Genomic DNA, 20,091 nt, shown 5'->3' with positions numbered 1-20,091 from the left:
TTTTGCTATCAGTATCTTTTTTGGTTTGAATTATTTAGTTGGGCAGTAAAGAATAAACAAAAAGACTGACAGAGTTCCGATCAACTGAGTCACTCCTCAACTGTCCCAAACCACTGGGGCTAAGCCAGGCCAGAGCTGAAATATGGGAATTTAGGTTTTGCTTCCCCCAAGTGGACACCAGCAGAAGACAGATAAAGGAACAGAATGGAGTTTAGGTACTCCAATATGGTAGGCAGGCACCCCAACCAGTGTCCCAACCTGTAAGCCAAACACCCACCTCTATATCTTAAATATTAATTTGAGCATGATTTAAGGTCTTCAAGAACCTTAACATACATCACTTAAACCAAAATATCATAATGTACTCCCTGAAAAAGAATGTATGCACTCTTGAAAACAATTAACTTTTGCCACCACTGTAGCTCTTGATTCCTTCCCTAAAAGCTGGAATATAATAACAAAAAACAAATTCATTACCTTAAAGTAACACAACTGGAGAAAAAAATGCTCCAATACTACACAGATTAATGATTTTAACTATGAATAACTGGATTCTCACTGCTTCCATCAGTCAGCTCAGACATTTAAATTTTGCCACGTACACATGAATGAATCTCTGAAATAATCCCCAAACTGTTGAACTATATGGAAATTAATACCAGAGACTCAAAAGCAGTATGGCAGAGTGAGCCTGAGTGAGTCCAAGAGCTATCTCTAACTACCCTAGTGGCTTTTATTAAGTGAGTGTCCGGTTCTGTTTTCATTTTAAACACTCCGTGTGGCTCAGCGTGTGGGATAAAGGTATCCAACGGTGTGAGATACAGCATCCCCACAACAACGGCTCTCTTCAGTCTCTGTGTGGCTAGCGCTGGGTAACCGACAACCACAACAGCTACTTTTAAAAGCCACTTGGCCATCCAGCTGTATTTAAAATAATTAACATAACAATTTTTGCTAAAGGTAGGAAAACATTGATCCAAATCTCAATTTCTCAGTCTGAGAGTAGGCATTGGGTGGAGCAATTCAGACACTGTCAGGGACCCACCTTAGCTTGAGTCCCACTCCTGTACTTCTGACGCTTGCTTGCTAAGGTGCACTTGGCAGACAGCCAATGATGGCTCACATTCCTGGGGCTGTGCCACTCAAGCTGGAGCTCTGAAAGGGATTTAGGGTTCCAGGCACCTGCTTCAACTGAGCCTAACTGGCTGCTCTGCATGTGTGGGAAGTGGGTAAGAACTCTGTGTCCATGCTTCCCAAGTAAATGTTCAAATATACACACATGAGTCCTGACACATTTACTGGAAGATTCTCAAGCCAAGTATCCAAAACATTAGCAGCCTGCAGCCTGCTGCACTAGACTTGTAGCTCACTAATGTGACGTGGGAGGCAGAAGAGGATGGCCCAGACCTAGGTCCCCACCACCCACGTGGGGGACCCTGACAGAGTTCCTGTTTCCTGGGGTCAGCCTAGTGCAGAGCTGTGGTTGTAGCCTTTTAGACAATAAACTAGCAGACAGAAGAAACCTGTATCTCTCAGCTGCTCTGTTTTTCAAATAAATACACAAATTCCTTTTTAAAAAACATGAATAGAAGTCTCATTACTTCAGCAAATCAATCAGTAAACAGCGTGTACAGACTTACCAACTCTGCTGTAAAGCAGCTGTATGCTTGTAAGCTGGACATCAAAGGAATCATACGCTCTATGCATTATCTCTTCAAGATTGGCCCCACCTTGTTTCACATCTGGCAACTGTGAACGACTTTTACTGGTTACCTTGAAGATAGTAATAGTAGTTTAGGTCATAGAAAGTATTTCAGTGGCCAGCACGTTAGCTCAACTGGCTAAAGCTCCACCTCCAAGCACCAGGATTACATTGGGCACCGATTCATGTCCTGGCTGCTTCACTTCCCATCCAGCTCCCTGCCTGTGGCCTGGGAAAGCAGTTGAGTCCCAAAGCCTTGGGACCTTGCACCCATGAGGGAAACCCAGAAGCTCCTGGCTCCGGGTTTCATATCAGCTCAGCTCCAGCCACTGTGGAATGGTGAAGCAGCAATGGGGAATCTTTCTGTCAATCTGCATTTCCAGTGAAAGTAAGTTAAATCTTTTTTTTTTTTTAATTTTTTTGTTGGAAAGGTGGATATACAGAGAGGAGAGACAGAGAGGAAGATCCTCCGTCCAATGATTCACTCCCCAAGTGAGTGCAACAGCTGATGCTATGCCCATCCGAAGCCAGGAGACTCCCCCGGGTCTCCCATGCGGGTGCAGGGTCCCAAAGCTTTGGGCCATCCTTGACTGCTTTCCCAGGCCACAGGCAGGGAGCTGGATGGGAAGCAGGGCTACCGGGATTAGAACCGGTGCCCACATGGGATCCCGGGCATGCAAGGCGAGGACCTTAACCACTGCGCCACCGCGCCGGACCCGAAAGTAAGTTAAATCTTTAAAAAAAAAAAAAAGGGCGGGGGGGGGAGTTTCAAACAATAAATAGAGATTTTGACGTTTAGACCTACAACATGAAAATGTAACAGGTGAGGAAAAAAATTCAGCAATGCACATGTGCTGGACTGTTCAGATGGTACGTACCCAGTTGATGTACAGCACAAGTATAAATTTGTACAGCTCAGATTTTATTTCCCACTGCCCCTGGACAAGCAGTCAGCTGAGTGTTTAAGTAAATATCTGAACTGCTATGAAAGTCCTGTGCATGGCCTCTGGGGCACTGGTCATCTTCGGAGTCCCTGGGTTCAAGCCCCTACTTAGCTTGTGTTCCACTTTCCTGCTGGCGCTGCCTCACCCCCAAGCACTTCCCTCCCTGGCACACACAAGGTGATGGCTCCTGTCACCCATCGTGGAGTCCAACATGAACTCCTGTCTCCTGGCTTTGGCCCTCTGGCCACTATGGAAAACTGAGGGCTGAACCAACAGATGAAAGGTCTCTCATTGTTGAAATAAAAGATAAAAAACCAAACAGGAAGTTCCCTCTTCTTGTTCTCTCTAAGCATCCTTCATGCAAAATACAAGATAATACATAGGTAAACATGTATAAATATATATTCATCTAGATGAACTACATGATGGAGACTAGCATACTGTGAAGATACACTACAGTACGCATCCCTACTCTCAATAAAAGGACTCTAATTGAACTATCACATAAATCTTGATGACAGGATGCTGGACTTTCTTTTGCTCGTTTGATTTTTTTTTTATTTGTCTTTCTACCATTGTCCAAACCTATAATGTCATGATACACTTGAATTGCAGAATGACAGACCTGTGATGTTTCAAAGGAACAATACTATTGTAGTAATATGTGGGAAACCAGTGAGTGTGCAGGGGGAATGGGAGGGTGGAAGGGGAAATCCCAGGGCCTATGGAACTGTACCATGAAAAAATAAAGAAAAAAAAAGAAAGAAATACAGGCAAATCACATAATTAAATGTTTTACTTTTTTCACCAAAAGGAGATTTCTTAATTCCTAGTGTCTACCATAAATTTAAAAATCAACAAACTGAAGTCAGAATTACGGCACAAGAGGTTAAACTGCAGCTTTGGACACACATCCCATTGGAGAGCTGGTTTAAGTCCCAGTTGCTCTGTTTCAGATCCAGCTTCCTGCTAATATGCCATGTTAGGCAGCCAAAGACAACCCAAGTAGATGGGTCCCACACACACACAGGAGACCCAGGGGGAGTCCCAGCTTTGACCTGGGCCGAACCCAGCTGTTGACGTTGGGGGAGTGCATGAAGCAATGTCTCTTTCTCCCTCCCCTCTGCAGCTCTGCCTTCAAAGAACATAAATCTTCAAAAATAAACTCAGTATATCCAAACTGTACAAAAATAAAAATGCATTTTTAAACAAAGAAACATCCTAAATCACTTAACATAAATATTATGAGTGCATACCTTTAAATGACCAAGATCCAAAAGAAGTAGATTTGACATCGAGCTAAAAATTCCATTTTGCGGGACAATAATGTATGAAGCCTTCAGGTTAATTCTGAGATCAAGAACTTTCTGTGTTTCAATAATATAGAGCAGACCTGAAAAAAATTTTCAAATCTTCACAATGAATTCTTATCCAAATTACTCAAAAATTAGAGAATGTACATATGAGTTGATAACAAGCTTAATAATATAAAGGTACTATGAGTGTTTAAATGATCTTGATCAAAGTATTTGCAATGTAAATTTGGAAGATTTGTTCATCACTGTATATATTCCCAATTAAATCTGAGCACAAAACCAGAGTGATTTCTTAGAATTTTTAATCCATAAATGAAATTTGAGCAAAACTGAGAAAGACTTTAGTAAGTGGTATTAAAACATTTTTGCTATTAATGCTGGATTCAGAGTAGACTGTTTACAATTTCTAAACTTAGCACAGCTGTATCTATCAAACTGCAATACACTGACTTGTAACATTACTGAGACAATGAAAATCCTCAATTATTACATCACCTGTAATAAAATCAAATGTAAACCAAAAGATACCAAAACTAGGTTCCTTCTTCCTTGGATACTTCATTCACTAAAGAGTTCTTAAAATTCTAATATACCTAATTCATTCATTTCCATGCAATTAGTATTCAGATTAATCTATTTTGTGTTCCTTAGTCCAAAATCAGCTTTTGAACATAAACAAATTATCTTTGACAACTCAGAACTCAGAAGCCTTTTCCTTTTTGTTAAAATCACATTAGTAGCTACTGGACCCATTTGAGTGAACAAAAGAAGATTTAGTCTGGTTTATTTAACAAGTATGGAGAGAGGAAGATAAGGAGACGGAAATGCTGATTAATAGAACTTACTAGATGCTGTGTGCGTGTGCTGAAACAACACACCGCACCCAAAACACACGTGCAACTATTATTAAAAACATGGGGGCCAGTGCAATGTCAGCAAATGACTCCTCTGCCTCTGGTATCAATTAGCATCCCACATGGGCCCCAGTTCAGGTCCCAGCTGCTCCACTTCCGACCCAGCTCCCAGCTAACAGCCTGGGAGAGCATTAGAGGTGTGAGGCCTACTTCACTGAACCCACGCAGGAGCGCACGCAGGACCTCCTGTCACAGCCCAGCCCAGCTGTGGCTGGTGCGGTCATGTGGAGAGCAGTTACCGATGGAATATGTTTCTGTGCTTTTTTCCTATCTCTTTCAAGTAAAACAAATTGATCTTTTAAAAAAAAAAAAAAAACCTGATGGAGCCCAGCGGCATGGTCTAGCAGCTAAAGTCCTCGCCTTGAACACCCAGAGATCCCATATGGGCACCGGTTCTAATCCTGGCAGCTCCACTTCCCATACAGCTCCCTGCTGTGGCCTGGGAAAGCAGTCGAGGACAGCCCAAAGCTTTGGGACCCTGCACCCGTGTGGGATACTCAGAAGAGGCTTCTGGATCCTGGCTTCAGATTGGCATAGCATTGGCTGTTGCGCTCACTTGGGGAATGAATCATTGTATGGAAGATCTTCCCCTCTGTCTCTCCTCCTCTCTGTATATCTGACTTTCCAATAAAATAAATAAGTCTTTAAAAAAAAAAGTCAATTTAAAAACACATACCCAGTCAAAACATCTCAAAGCTCCTCAAAGAGGACACTTTACATTGGCCACAAAGTAAATAATTCACAAATAAACCTCTAACACACACACCAAAAACTGACCTCAGATAAAAGGCTGAACTGAATCGCAGGAATGAAGAGCAGAGATGTACTTGGTCATTCTAAATCAATGCATACTACACAAAACTAAGTCCAATTAAGAGGAAAAAAATACTAACAGCATGCAAGACAGTCGGGTGGTAAGGGAAGTTCAAGTCTACTGAAGCCCTTTCAGTGACTAGAAGGAATGTAAATGTGTAACATCTATATGTTGGAAAAATGTGTGTTGGTTAGGATTTATAGAATAAAAGAATTTTGAATTCCAAATTATAGCATTTCCAGGAAGAAGGAAGGATCCTAGAATTCATACAAAGAAAGGCCAGGAGAAAAATAAAACAATAAAGCCAAATTAAAAAGCACAAAATAAAATTCATAGATACAAAATTAAATACATTTATTGCAAATATAAAGCAAAGACTACTGAGGCATGCCTTGGGCACTGCCGCCGAGCAGCCACCTGACACACTCCATGAGTCCCTGCACTCCATTCTGGACCCTTGCCATGGACCTGCCCTACATGGTTGCTGCACACACTTGGGGAGTGAACTATCAGATAGAATGAGTTGCTCACTCTTTCTCTGGATTTCAGATAAAAAAATACAGCATACATAATAAATCTAGACTGAGATAAATTTTACTGTGTTCTATAGACTTATTCATGAAAATAGGGAAAAAGGATGTAAATTGGGAAATTATGTACCAAGCAAATTCTAACCCAAAATCAAAACAAAAACCCAGTGTATCCATACCAATATCAGAATAAAATAAACACAGAGGTATAAATATCAAAGCATTATTGAAAATATACTATCAATTTGTAAAGATGAAAGATTTGTTCACAGAAAAACTGACAGCATCAAATTTTAAAACTTGACAGCTAAGTTACAGAAAGATGTATATTCATAATGAGGCATTTTCATATATTTTTCTAAATCCAATTACTAGGTCACGGTAACAAAAAGCAGAGGAGGGAAATCTCACAGAATATAGAACACTTAAGTAACCAATGTGAACCAACGGATATGAAACAGTTAAAGACAGGCTTGTTCACACATGTGGGACACTTAAAATGAACATATACTAAGAAATCAAGTCCCAATAAATTATAAAGCATTAAAATCACACACAGTATCTCTACATTCAACTATTTAAAAACTTCTATTTGTAATTTTATATCTTCCCACAAAAATAATTCCAAGCCCAAATGGATTTTCTATTGAACTCTACTATATTTGAGAAAAAATTAACACCCAACCTTATACAAACTCTCCTAGATAACACAAAAAATACAATTTTTATTTTTTGTAACCAATATACCAAAAGAAGTATCAGGCTTGCTACTGTCATTAAAGTCAAAAGAAGAAACAAAATTTTGCAATTAGCATAAATAACCAAGAATGAACTTTTGAGTATTAAAAAATGATTTGCTACATTTGTCTTTAAACAGAAAAGCACCAATTCGGTTTCTATTACGATGTATACAGTACAGAAATAATTAAGTAGAATTTACTAACATTTTAGTATCACAAACACACAAGCTAACACAGGCCACAGCTAACTCATCAACACGAACGCCAGCATTTACCTGTTGCTGTCTTATCACGGAATTCTTCCAGTTTGGTCAGAGTGGCTGACGTGAGCCGTGCGAGATGCACCTCTTTCGGAGGTCTGAAGAATTCCACTATGTTGTTTACTGTTCTCTGTTAAAATAAACACCACTAGCATGAGACAAAAACTGAAAGAACATTGAACTGTACTAGAACGAACATCTACCAGACACTTACTGCGTCATATATCATTTCTAAAGGCTCAGCTTCTATGATACATCTTTGGGCAACAGTTTCATCTAACGGATTTATCTCAAATATGACTTGGAAGAGTGACATCGTATCATCCAGAGATGACAAGAGGCGGGGTTTTTCTGAGTTATTTGGTAAGCCAGTAACATGAAATGAATCTATTTTGGTAACAAATCTAAGGAGAAAAAAAAAAAGACAAAATTAGGCATCAATACAGTTTTAAGAAATTGCACTGTTTTCTATTTTTCAAGGAAACTGAATTTTCAAATTGAGAATAATAGAAAGTAATTAAGACCACTCTGCATATTCCACAACTCCATCCAGTCCACTCACTTCCAAGGAAATATGCAGTGAGTCTCTGAACTGACAGACTTCACTAAGAATTCTGTACCAATTTCTATGTAAAAAGCTATGATTAACAGTTACTGTACTTTCTAACAAAATCCAAAGGAAAACTGACAGTGAATTCCTATAATGCTTAAATGTCTTGTAATGGCCAGGTGAGCCAGGCTGAAGCCAAGAACTTCATCCAGGTCTTGCATGCACACGCAAGGGCCCAAGGACCTGGGTCACCTTTCATTGCTTTCTCAGGCCTTAGCAGGGATCTGAATATGAAATGAACCACCAGGACTCTGGTGCTCATACAGGAAGCCAGGATTGCAGATGGTAGCTTAACCAGCTCTGTAACAAAACCAGCCCTGTAAGAATGTCAAACGGTACAGCTGCTTTAACACACTCGGCAATTGCTCAAATGGTTAAACATCAACTAACCGTCTGATGCAACAATCCCATTCCTAGATATACCCGACATTTAAACCCCAAAAGAAAAACAACCAAAATCTGGTTCGTGAATATTCAGACACATGCTTCATAATATTCAAACATACATATATACGACATACACATCTTTAGGAACAGAAAGACAATGGCTTGTTCTGGAGTTGGGGAAAGAGGCCACAGGGACTGCTTCCTAGGAGAGCTTCTACGTCACATACTGAAACATTCTCAAATTAATGCAAGAGTTGTACAACCTTGCAAACATATCCATGTAAGCTGGTACATAAGATATGAAAAAAATGAATTCCCTACTTTAAACGGATAAAGTACAGATAAGTCAATTTTATCTCCATGAAACTCCTCTTATTTAAAAGATTTATTTGAAAATCAGTTATAGAGAGAAGGGGGAGACACAGAGGTCTTTGACGTGCTAGCTCACTGCCCGCACAATCACACGAGCCAGCATAGACCAGGTAGGAGCTGCATCCACCGCTCCCAGGCAGCTACAGAGACCCAAGGACTTGGGCCAAGTCTCACTGCCTTTCCAGGCTTTAGGCAGGGTGCTGGATCGGAAGTGGAGCAGTCAGGACCCAAATGGCACCCAAATGGAATGCTGACATCACAGGTGGCAGCTCTACCCACCACACCATTACACAGACCTCCACGCAGAATGACTGTTACAAACACAGAGGAAGGCCAGTGTTACAGTGTAATGGATGGGGTCAAGAGCACGGGTCTGGCAGCAGGGAAAAGCAGTGGAAGACAGCCCTCCTGTTTGGACCTCTGCCACGTGTGCGGGAACCAGAGAAGCAGCTACTGGCTTCCAGCTGGGTCAGCCAGGGCTGCTGCAACCATCTGGGGAAGGGAGCAGCAGACGGAAGATCTCAGAGCTTAGACGTAATGAATTTTAGATGATTTATACACAATACTGAGCTATCTAAAGGACAAGATGCAAGTCAAAGCAGGGAATGCACTTGTTTCATATGAACACGTAGTCTGCAGATGATGTTACACAGTATTTTTACCATGCACCTATTTTGACTGTAAATATGAAATTCCCAAGCTGAGGCACTTTATTTCAGTGTTCAAAGGAGTTCAAATTTTGCAGCTCTCCTGCTCTCGGGTTTCAGCTTAGGGATGCTCAGTGTGCTTGAGCCAACGGACGGCACTCACTTTAATGCTTGTGCTCCGGGTCTCTGCACAACCAGAGTGCTGAGTTCTTCCAGCACAACGTCTAACAGCTCAGGCTCTTGGTTACTTTCTCTCAGGACAATAGACATTCTTTTCAAGTGCACAAAAAACTTCATTGCTTCAAACTAGAGGATATGCAGAAGAATAAAATGGGGAGAAAATTAACATAACAAACATTCATATTCATTCATTTTAAAAAAAACCATAACTACTCTAAAAACCACCATTCATCCATTAAACAATCATTATATCAACACCAAAAAACATATCTTAAAAATTAAACACAGTGTTGACAGATGCAGAAACCCATATGATCAGTTTTATTTCTGAGCGGATCCATCACCTGCATACTTAGTATTAAAATCTGAGGTATAAGGCAAGGAAGTATCTTACTGTTTTTGGCAAGGTTGGATCAACTGCTGTTTCGCTATAGCCAATTGCTTCATAGAGTAAGGCTTTCTCTTGAGGTGTCAACATTTCTTCAAGAGCTACAATTCAAAGTAATTCACATTTCTTAACAGTGATATGAAACTAACATATTTCGCTGCTCTTAAGCTGGAGAATTTTCTTTTTCTTGAACTTTTAAGAATAAATGAAGACTAGAATGGCACTGGTAATTTTAAAAATTATTCTCTAAAAATGTTACTTAGTATACTAATTTAGCAGGGCCAGCACACTGTCACAGAAGACCATCCCTCTGCCAATGGGTTGGCATCCACGTGGGCACTGGTTTGAATCATGCCTACTCCAACTCCAAGCCAGCTTCCTGACGGTGTTTTGGGAAAGTACCGGAAAATGCCCTGAGGCACGTAGCCCTGCACCCATGGGGTGGGGTGGGGGGCTGCCTGGAGGAAACTGCTGGCTCCCAGCCCCAGACTAGTCCAGTGCTGGCTTACGTGGCCATTCGGGGTGTGAACCAGCACATGGAAAATCTGTCTCCCCCTTACTTTCTCACTGTAACTCTGACTTCCAAGTAAAATAAATAAAATTTTAAATAAGTATGCACATGTTATGTGAATGTACGTGTGTGCACATGTGTGTATATATACATATGTGTGTATACACATATATATATAAAAAAATTTAGCAATGTTAACTTTCTAGACATTCACAGTAAGAAAAAAAAAATCAAAAATTCACGAACCGGGCACTTATTAGCATGTAACATATTTAGCATACAAAAAAGCAGTTGGGAGTAGGACTTTGTTAAAGTAGAGCCTAAATAACTTTACAAGACAAACTGCCAAAGCGTGATAGATTTAATTCTGGCAGCTAAGTATCTAAGCCTCAAAAGCTATCAAAGGCATTTTGGTTAACAAAAATAATTCCGAGAGAGAATTTCAATACACATGTGCAATGCTGGGGCCTTTGTGTGGTCACGTTAAGCTTTGAGACATCCAGCATAAACATCAACTGGAGTCCCAACCACTCCACTTTCTATCCAACTCACTGAGGATGCCCTGGGAAAGCAGCACTAGCTGGCCCAAGTGCTTGCCCTACCGCCAACCACACAGGAAAGCCAACTGCAGCTACCGGCTCCTGCTTCAGCCTGGTCCACACACGCAGCCAAGGCCATTCTGGCAATGAACCAGCAGATGGAGCTATAGCTCCCTAATTCTGCCTTTCAAATAAAAAAAAATGTCAAAAAATTAATAATGAAACAAAGCACTTTGAAAATTGAAGCATTCAGTGACCTTTTTGGAAAGATTTTTTATTTTTATTTTTAGTGAAAAGTCAGATATACAAAGAGCAAGAGAGACAGAGGGGAAGATCTTCCACCCACTGATTCACTCCCCAAGCAGTCACAATGGCCGGAGTGGCACCAGTACAAAGCCAGGCACCTGGAGCTTCTTCCGGGTCTCTCACACAGGTCAGGGTCCCAAGGCTTTCAGCCATTCTCGGCTGCTTTCCCAGGCCACAAGCAGGGAGCTGAATGGGAAGCAGGGCTGCCGGGATTAGAACTGGTGCCCATATGGGATCCTAGCGCATGCAAGGCGAGAACTTTAGCTGCTGGGCCACCACGCCGGGCCCATATTTTGAAATTTTTATGCATCTATAACTTTGCTACGTGACTTTGCTAAATCCTCTGGGTATAGAACTCTTTATAAGCATTAGCAAGATTAAAAATTACACTGAATAAAATTTGTCTTATAAGCAACTTGAGCAATTATATTGACAATAAGTTTAAAGTACGTATACTATAAATCATTATAAATGCTCACATCTATTCATTTTAATGAGAAAATTTTCTGAAAAATTGTCTTTTCACATACTTCCAGGTTTAACATCCGGCTGCTGTTTCGTATCTGGTTCCGACCAACTCCACAGCCAGCCAAACCATCCTTTGTTATCCTCTGCATCTTTAACTCCTTCTTTATAAATCTTGTACCCAGATTTCTTTACCTGAAAAAAAAAATAAATCTTCAAATAAATGAGACGTTATCCTTCATTTAAAACTGAAGGAATTAACAGTGTAATCCCCAGCCTTGTTTGACTGATGAATGTACAGCCATGTGAGAATTTAGAACTACTCCCTAGTTGTTACTCACACAAGATGGCGATTAGGAAACCAACCACTCCTACCTTCATACCAACTCTGTACATTTCATAAGCCCAAAGAATTTTCTCATAGGAATCCAGTTTAAATGCATATGATAAAACATGAAGTCAAACTTTCTTGTAACACAAAAAAGCAAATTTGAACCGTAACGAAGAGTGTCACAGTAGTGTCCGTCACATCACAATATTCACCGCATCCACGTGGAAGGCATATCTATTTTGACTAATTTAAAGATAATTTGAAATTACCTCAACCTCTGCCTGCTGTCTGGCTAGAGTTATATTAAAGACATCCAGAGATTTTTCTAATTCCTGAAAATAGAAACAAAAGGTGTTAGTGTTGGTCCACAGGTAACTACTGCAGAGTCTATTAAACCGTTACATCAGAAACAGATGACAGGAAGCAGAAAACCAATACACCAGCCGGTTCTGCAAAGTCTTCACACGTATCAACTCAAGTTAGTAGTACAGAGTAACTTCTTGAACAAAGAAACCATACAAGCCAAGCATACAGAAAAGTTACAAACTCTAATAGTCATATGCTAAAACAACGTATCTGTGATTTAAAGTATCTTTTACTTGGGGTTAAATTAAAACTAACGGTAAACATAGGTGTAACTTTCAAATAAAAATGTAAAGATAAAACCTTCATATTATGTGTATATTTTGCATACCATCATGAAGATATTCCAGTTAGATACATATATATACTTAAAACCCTTTTAGCTTTTCCACTTTTCAGTTACTATGGCTAATGCAACAAGCCAAACCAAACCACATCTCCCGACACAGCTACAACTTCTCATGTTTACTTTCAAGTTTTCCTGCTCAAAGTCAGACTTACAGACAGAAGGAGAGACAGACAAAGATGTTTCACTTGCTGGTTCACTCCCCAAATGGCCGCAATGGCTGGAGCTGAGCTGATCTGAAGCCAGGAGCCAGGAGCTTCTTCCAGGTCTCTCACATAGGTGCAGGGTCCCAAGGCTTTGGGCCATCCTCCACTGCTTTCCCAGACCACAAACAGGGAGCAGGATCAGAAGTGGAGCAACTGCAACATGAACCAGCGCCCACATGGCATGCTCCTGCTTGCATGCTCAGGGTTAGCCACTTGAGCCATTCACTGTGCAGGCCCCAAAACAAAGCTCATTCTTTAGGGAGTTTCTAATTGGAAATCCACTCTGGATTCCTGATTCACTGATACTTCAATCCGACAGGCTAACTTTTAATCTTTACAAGCTATGCTTCATCTATACAGCAGTCAATTAAGGAGGACTAACTTCAGGATGACAGAAACCGACAATTAAGTGTAAAGCTGCTGACGAAGATTAGGGATAACCTTCCCTCCCACCCCCCCATTTAACAGAAAGCCAGCCCTGCACGGACAGAAAATCCAAGGACACTCATGCAGCAGATGAGTCTCAAAGAGAACTTCAGAGAGCAGCAGAACCGAGAAAGGCACAGAGACAAGATAGAACAGATTCCATGCACCGGAGTGCACTGCAGCCTATGGAAAATGGATCCGAAGATCCAGCACTGTCCTGCAGTGGGCTAAGCCACTGTAACCCTGACCTCCCCTGTGAGGGTCGCTGTGCGCACTGCCCCACCCAGCACCCTCTAATGCTCCTGGGAAAGCAGCAGGGATGGAGTTCCAGGCTCTTGGCTTCAGCCTGGCCCAACTCTAGCTACAGTGTCATTTGGGGAGTGAAGCCAAGGCTGGGACACTTCTCTTTCTCTGCAACTCTGACTTTTAAATAAAAACATAAGGGACCAAAGTTGTGGCAGAGCATGTATAAGGACTCCTGTGATGCTGGCATCCCATGTGTTGAGAAATCGTGTCAGGTGCCCCTCCTGACCCAGCTCCTTGTTAATGTGCCAGGGAAAAGCAGTGGAGATTCTTGGGCCCCTTCACCCATGTGGGAGACTCAGAAAAAGCTCCTGGCTCCTGGCTTGGGAGCAGCCCAGCTCCGGCTGTTGTGGCCATTTAGGGAGTGAATCAAAGAATGGAAGAGTTCTAACTCTGCCTTTCAAAAGTTTTTAAAAAAATTTTTTTCAAAAAAGTATGTTAGGGGATAACACAGTGATGTAATGAATTAAGCCTCTGCCTGTACTATCGGCATCTCATATAGGCACCAGTTCAAGTCCCAGCTGTTCCACTACCAATCCAGTTCTCTGCTAGTTAGCCAGACAAAGTAGGGGAAAAAATAGCCTAAATTCTTAGACCCCTGCAATAACATAGGAGAACTGTAAGAGGCCCTGGACTCCTGGCCTCAGACGGGCCCAACTCTGGTTGTTGCAGCCATATGGGCAGAGAAGCAACAGATGGATTTCTGTCTTTCCTTCTCTCTGTAAAATTTACCTTTCAAGTAAAAATAACAAATCTTTAAAACTAATGTTATAAAAATAAATTCAGATGGAATTAAAAGATAATTTATTTTGACTAAGATTCTTAGGCCTATGTAATCCTTTCATAATACAGTCTCAATGCTGTTTTTAAAATCCCTCATATGCAAAAGTTTTAAAATAGTCTGTATCAAGATAATCTTTTAATTCTATTTTTCCATAAAGGTTTTCAAGCACTTTCAGATCAGGCACAGCATGGCTGTAAGAATGTGCTTTATACACACATGGATTCCCTCTGACGTAACAGAAGCAATGCATGCTAAGATCAACACAGCAAAGCTCGGAACCAATGCAGTAAGCATGGTGCAGGCTTCTGAAGCTTAAAAATGCCATAGTAAAGTAAGTTTCACATGATAATGTTTGTGAAATTGAACTCTTTTAAATTTCAAAACCACACAGAGATTTTCACCGGATTTTACTTTACTCACACAAAATTAACCAAGAATAAGCGTGTTAAAAAAGCACCAACTTAAACAGCCTGTAAACAACAGGCCAACTGGTTCGTAGTGGTCACTAACCAGAGGAGTCACGCAGGTCCAACTGCCCAACAACGTTTCTTAAATGCTAACCTCCAAAGCTGCAAGGACGTCCCCGGGGGGCTTCTTATTAGTTAGCTTTTTCTTATACAGTTCTCTATACTGCTTCACTTTCTGTCTGTGTTCACGAATATGCTTCCAGGACCACATCTGTAAGCTGGGCATCACATTTACTTCCAGAATGCCATGTATGGCATAAGCCCACCTAGTTAAAACACACACAAATACCAGTAAGGCAAAGTAAGAGACATTAAGTGGCACTGCATCACTAAAAACTCAACTATAATTCAAAGACTGGAAGCAGTGTATTACCAGAGCACTTGTTTCCTCAGCCCTACCTGCAGGAACACTACATGAACCTTCTGTCTCTCCAATGTGGAAGCAGAAGCATTCAGCTTTATTCAAATAAACACTGCGGCCAGTGTTGTGGGGCAGGGTAAGCCCAGGGCTCCAGTGCTGACCCAGCTCCCTGCCACGGCACCTCAGCATGGAGGATGATCTACTGTGGGGGCCCTGTCACTCACACGGGAGACCCCGATGGAGTTCTGGGGTGCTAGGCCAGCCTGGGCTGCTGCAGCCACATAGGGGGAAACAGCAGCTGAAGATCTCTTTCCTCCCTACAACTCTGCCTATCAAATATATACATCTTAATATACATACATATCTACGAACTATTAAGGCATTAGCTGACAAATAACATTTTAGAGTAACATGAATAACAACTGAAAAAGTCGCTGAAAACCCAACTACACTTTGTGGAAAGTAATAATACTGGAGTGAGAAGACTTGTGAATTTTAAAATGGTCTTATCCTGCATAGGTTCTCATAACTTTTTTAGATTTTAAAGTAAAATTAATAGGAAGAAGTAAGCAGGGAGAAAAATGCTTTAAAACATACCAAGATACAGTTTTAAAAATAATTTCAAAAATATTGATCCCTCTACAGTAAATTAAAGTTTTGTCATTTCACTATTTCCGTAGCTTCTGTTAGGCAGGCCTCCCAGGTCCATTTCACTGACACAGTAAGCGAAACAATTCACAAGTTTGCAGTCACAAATCAAAGTTTGTCTCTAATCATAAAAACACTATCTCTAAAATATTCTTAGTTTTAAGAAATTTACTTCTATGTCATTTTTAACACTGTGAAAACATAGAGCATTTACCATTCTTTGGCATGGTAATGGAGAGGTACATCTGGCTTATATTTCCTATATGGCATATTTTGTTTCATCATATCGATAGATTCAAGAAGCTCCATAAGACTGAAATACTAAAGAACAGGGGAAAAATTAAGACTCTTGAATTTTTTTATTTTTACTAAGATTAACAATTACTGATATTTTAAGGATATGTTAGCAATGTAATGTCATCATTTTAGAAAGACATTAAAATTTTAGGCTTTTTTAACCAAATAATTACTCACAATTTAAAATTTCATCAAAGAAAATCACCTGTGGTTTATTAAACTCAATTGCTATGTTGTGCAGCTCAACATCCAGGTTGATTTTGGGATCAGAAAAGTCAAAGTCTGACCGGCGGCTCAGCTGAAGTCTGGCGTTAACAGACAAGGGGCGGAACACTGGGAAACAAAACAGAGTTACAATTTTAAAAATCTGAAAGCACTAAACAAATTACTTTGAAGACAGTAATTTTCATTTTTCACACCTTGTACAGTTCTCTAATGTCCATGCTGCCACAATTGGGTAAGATCACCTATTCCGTCATTAGTGTCCCGTCCTCTCTAAGCACGAGAAGGGCTGCACTGACCCCCAACACCAGCAGCCCCTCCAGCAGTCAATTCTGACAAGGACAGTCTGCCAAAAGCAACTGCAAGCAAGTGCACAGTCTTACAGAGCTGAGGGAAAAACTGTTTCATCATGATTATAACTTCTGAATTTCGGACCAATCCCTCTGTATTCACCTTTAAGTCAAAAAGCCTGAGAGAAGATGTGTGCGTTTGCCCAGGGTCAGCTGCTTGTCTTAACCTAAACAATCTGCGTTTCCTCCAGCCCTGTATTTAGTTCCAAAAACAAGAATTAAGGAGTCTATTAACAGAACAATCTAGGTAGGTACTGTTTATACTATAGGCTTATCCCTACAGACACAATATATTCCTCTTATTTTGGACAATAAACTTTCAAAAATATTTTTATATAAAAAGAAATGCTTGGCATTGTAAATATCTATTTTTCTTTCTATTGTTGATTTTGTATCATGACTTTTCATTTAAGGGAATGTACAGTAGTTGTGTAATGGAGACTGTCATATCTAGTAACATGTCATTTAACTTCATGGCATTGTAAATTTCTATTTTTCCTCCTATTGTTGATTTTGTATCATGACTTTTCATTTAAGGGGATGTACAGTAGCTGTGAAATGGAGACTAACATCCAGATGTGAGGTTGCAGTGTGGTATGCATTTCTGCTTCCAGCAAAGATGGACTTACAATGAAACTGTTTACTATATCTTGACAATAGGATGCTGGACTATCTGCCATTTTCCATGCCCGCAATGACGGACATATGACTGAGTATGAAGAACTATATGTTAGTAATGATATAGACGGAGTAGGTGGTGAGGGAGGGTATTAGGGAGGGGATGAGGGAATATAGAACTATCATAAAATGATAGAATAATAAAATGTGAAAAAAAAAGAAATATTTATTCTGGTACTTTAAAAAAAAAAAGAAATGCTTGAACATCTTGCTCTTTATTCCACCAACAGAAAACAAGTTACACTAGAACTGGGGGCAGGCACAGCCTGTTGTCTGGTCATTGTACTTTCTTCTGTCCTTCACCGCTGCTTCACTCAGCGCCATCCGTACCCTTTGAAAACTACATCAGCAGTTAGGTAACACCTCCTCAGATCCCCTCAATTCCTTTGCTCTTCTCACTTCACTACTAGCCCCCAAACCCACTACCCCAATACCTGCCCAAGCAGCAGGTGCGGCTCAACAAACAGATGTCACAATTTATTAACGCCCCTTTTGTTTGACATTTGTCCTGGAGATTTGAAATACAAAAACTTCCTAAAAATATGTAACAAACTTTTAACAAAATATCACAGCAATGTCATCATTAATGTAAAATTTATGCTGATTTTAGCATTTTCTTATACTTACCAAAATCATAACCTTTAGGAACAATATTTTCATTGACAATGCCATTCCTCAATTTTTCCTATTAAAAGACAAGTCACATTTGTTTACCACAACATGCTTTTACTTAAAAAAAAAATCCTATTTCTGCAAAATAAAAATGTATAAAAGTAGTTTAAAAAAATAAGTAAGTCAGGGCCGGCACTGAGGCACAGTGCCTTTAGTTGTATGGAATCTGGTTCAAGTCCCAGATGCTGTGCTTCCAATTCTGTTCCCTGCTAATGTCCATGGAAAAGCAGAAGTGTGGTCCAATGCTTGGCACCCTGCACACACGAGGGAGGCCTCACTCCTGGCTTTGCCTCGGGCCCCACCCTGGTCGCTGTGGTTACCTGGGGTGTGAACCAGGGGATGGTAGATCCTTCTCCCTCCTCCTCAAATAATCAGAACAAAGCAAAATAACTAAGGAGTAGCTATTCAGCCCAAGCATCATTTCCCGTTCCAGCTCTCAACTACAGATTAGCATGAATGCAGACCATGAGAGGCCTGCATGGAACACACGAACTGCATGCCTGACCAGGCTCCAGTGCCAGCCCCGTGCCAGCCACTGAGAGCACCAGGGAGGTGAGCTAGCCAACAGGACTGATGTCGCTCTCCCTTTCTCTGCCTTTTATATTAAAAGAAGTTCAATTTAAAACCAAAATAAATAAGTAACTCCAAGTAAGGACTTCACTACAGCAAAACAGCAAAGTGCTTAAACAATAATTTCTCACTGAACTATTACAAAAGAATGCTTTAAAGGTATTAAGATATATGTGTACTTACATATTTGCAAATACATTTTTGTAAATTTTAATAGATTTTTTTTCCTCAAAAAAATAGTATGTTGGAGTATCAACAATGAATTCACACAAAATAATACGAACAAAAACATATAGCAAGAAAAACAAATTTGCTTACCAATGAGGCATCAAAATCATTAAGATAAAACATCTGAGACTCCACGTTCCAATAGGCGAAAAGGTTATCCAACCGGATTAACTGGAAACAAATAACAACTTTAAATGTCTCATTTTTAACTAAATATGCTGTTTTCAGAAGTCTCAAATAGCTGAGTTCTACTACAGTTAAGCAAATAGACACAATTCACAGAGATCCTCATCATGCACGTGTCACTCCGGCCTCTCTGACACTCTCTCAAGCCCGGGAGGTGAGAGTTTACCTTACGAACTAGCTTCTCAGTTTCATCATGTAAACTTGGAACCCAGTACTGATCAGTAGTCTGAAAAGGAAAAAATAGTAATAAAGACTACATTAGATATGGCAGAACAACAAATCTTCATCTGTCATATCCTAGACCAATCTCCATCAGATGCCTTTGAAGACGTATCATTCAAAGTCTATCAACCACTAAAACATCTCTACTTTCAAGAAGCTCACTGTTGGCCAAAAAACACCAAACCCTGGCAATTGTAAACAAGAGCCAGCAGGCCTCCACAGCAGTGACGCAGGCAGTCTAGGACTGGCAGAGGCACCAAGCTCACGCAAGAACAATCCCTGAGAGGATAACCTTTGGACTTCCCTACCATGCAACACACACACCAACTGAACCTAGGCTCAGCAAGGAATATGGTTCTGAGCAGATGCGTTCAAGGCACTGAAATGATTTCGTAGGGACACGGGATATAATGTACAAAAAAAAAAAAACAGATTAAAAAGAGGCAAAATCAGACTTCCTATCTACAATCAGTTTACAAGGATATAAACTAGTTAAAAACTAGGTCTGTATTCAAAGGTACTGAGGAGATACAAACTGACCAGATACACAACGATGGTTCACACTTCTGTGAAGAGAACTGGATGCAACAGCATGCATGACCGCCAACAGGCCGGCCTTGAAAACCACTGCTGGTCCTAATCCTAATTTCTAAATCAATAAGTTTGTTTTGGCAAAAACGATCATTAAAATTGTGTTCACAGATACCAATGACTTGCACATTGCCAAAAGACCATTCCTCCATCCTTACTTTTTACCTTATCAGCAGACCCCACTCAACTTTTTATTGAACAACTTTTCATTTGGT

The 20,091-nt window shown here is 40.4% G+C and overlaps 1 protein-coding gene across 5 annotated transcripts in view; it reads right to left on the bottom strand.

Annotated features, from left to right (window-relative positions):
- Positions 1–20,091, bottom strand: part of VPS13A (vacuolar protein sorting 13 homolog A) — a 118,219-nt gene that overhangs the window by 82,495 nt on the left and 15,633 nt on the right. For all 5 annotated transcript variants that reach the window (XM_040988780.1, XM_040988781.1, XM_040988782.1 and 2 more), the window contains exons 8-21: positions 19,230–19,289; positions 18,968–19,048; positions 18,035–18,092; positions 16,363–16,490; positions 16,075–16,181; positions 14,946–15,117; positions 12,226–12,288; positions 11,691–11,820; positions 9,811–9,905; positions 9,400–9,542; positions 7,435–7,624; positions 7,236–7,350; positions 3,903–4,039; positions 1,641–1,773 (exon numbers count right to left, since the gene is read on the bottom strand). In XM_040988780.1, the coding sequence (XP_040844714.1) occupies positions 1,641–1,773; positions 3,903–4,039; positions 7,236–7,350; positions 7,435–7,624; positions 9,400–9,542; positions 9,811–9,905; positions 11,691–11,820; positions 12,226–12,288; positions 14,946–15,117; positions 16,075–16,181; positions 16,363–16,490; positions 18,035–18,092; positions 18,968–19,048; positions 19,230–19,289 (1,612 nt within the window). The remainder of the gene's footprint in view (positions 1–1,640; positions 1,774–3,902; positions 4,040–7,235; positions 7,351–7,434; positions 7,625–9,399; positions 9,543–9,810; positions 9,906–11,690; positions 11,821–12,225; positions 12,289–14,945; positions 15,118–16,074; positions 16,182–16,362; positions 16,491–18,034; positions 18,093–18,967; positions 19,049–19,229; positions 19,290–20,091) is intronic.

Source organism: Ochotona curzoniae, unplaced genomic scaffold, assembly GCF_017591425.1.
Source record: "Ochotona curzoniae isolate NIBS_2020 unplaced genomic scaffold, NIBS_Ocur_1.0 contig_50, whole genome shotgun sequence".
In the NCBI taxonomy this organism is placed as follows: Eukaryota; Metazoa; Chordata; class Mammalia; order Lagomorpha; family Ochotonidae; genus Ochotona; species Ochotona curzoniae.
This window is presented reverse-complemented; position numbering and strand designations above follow the sequence as displayed.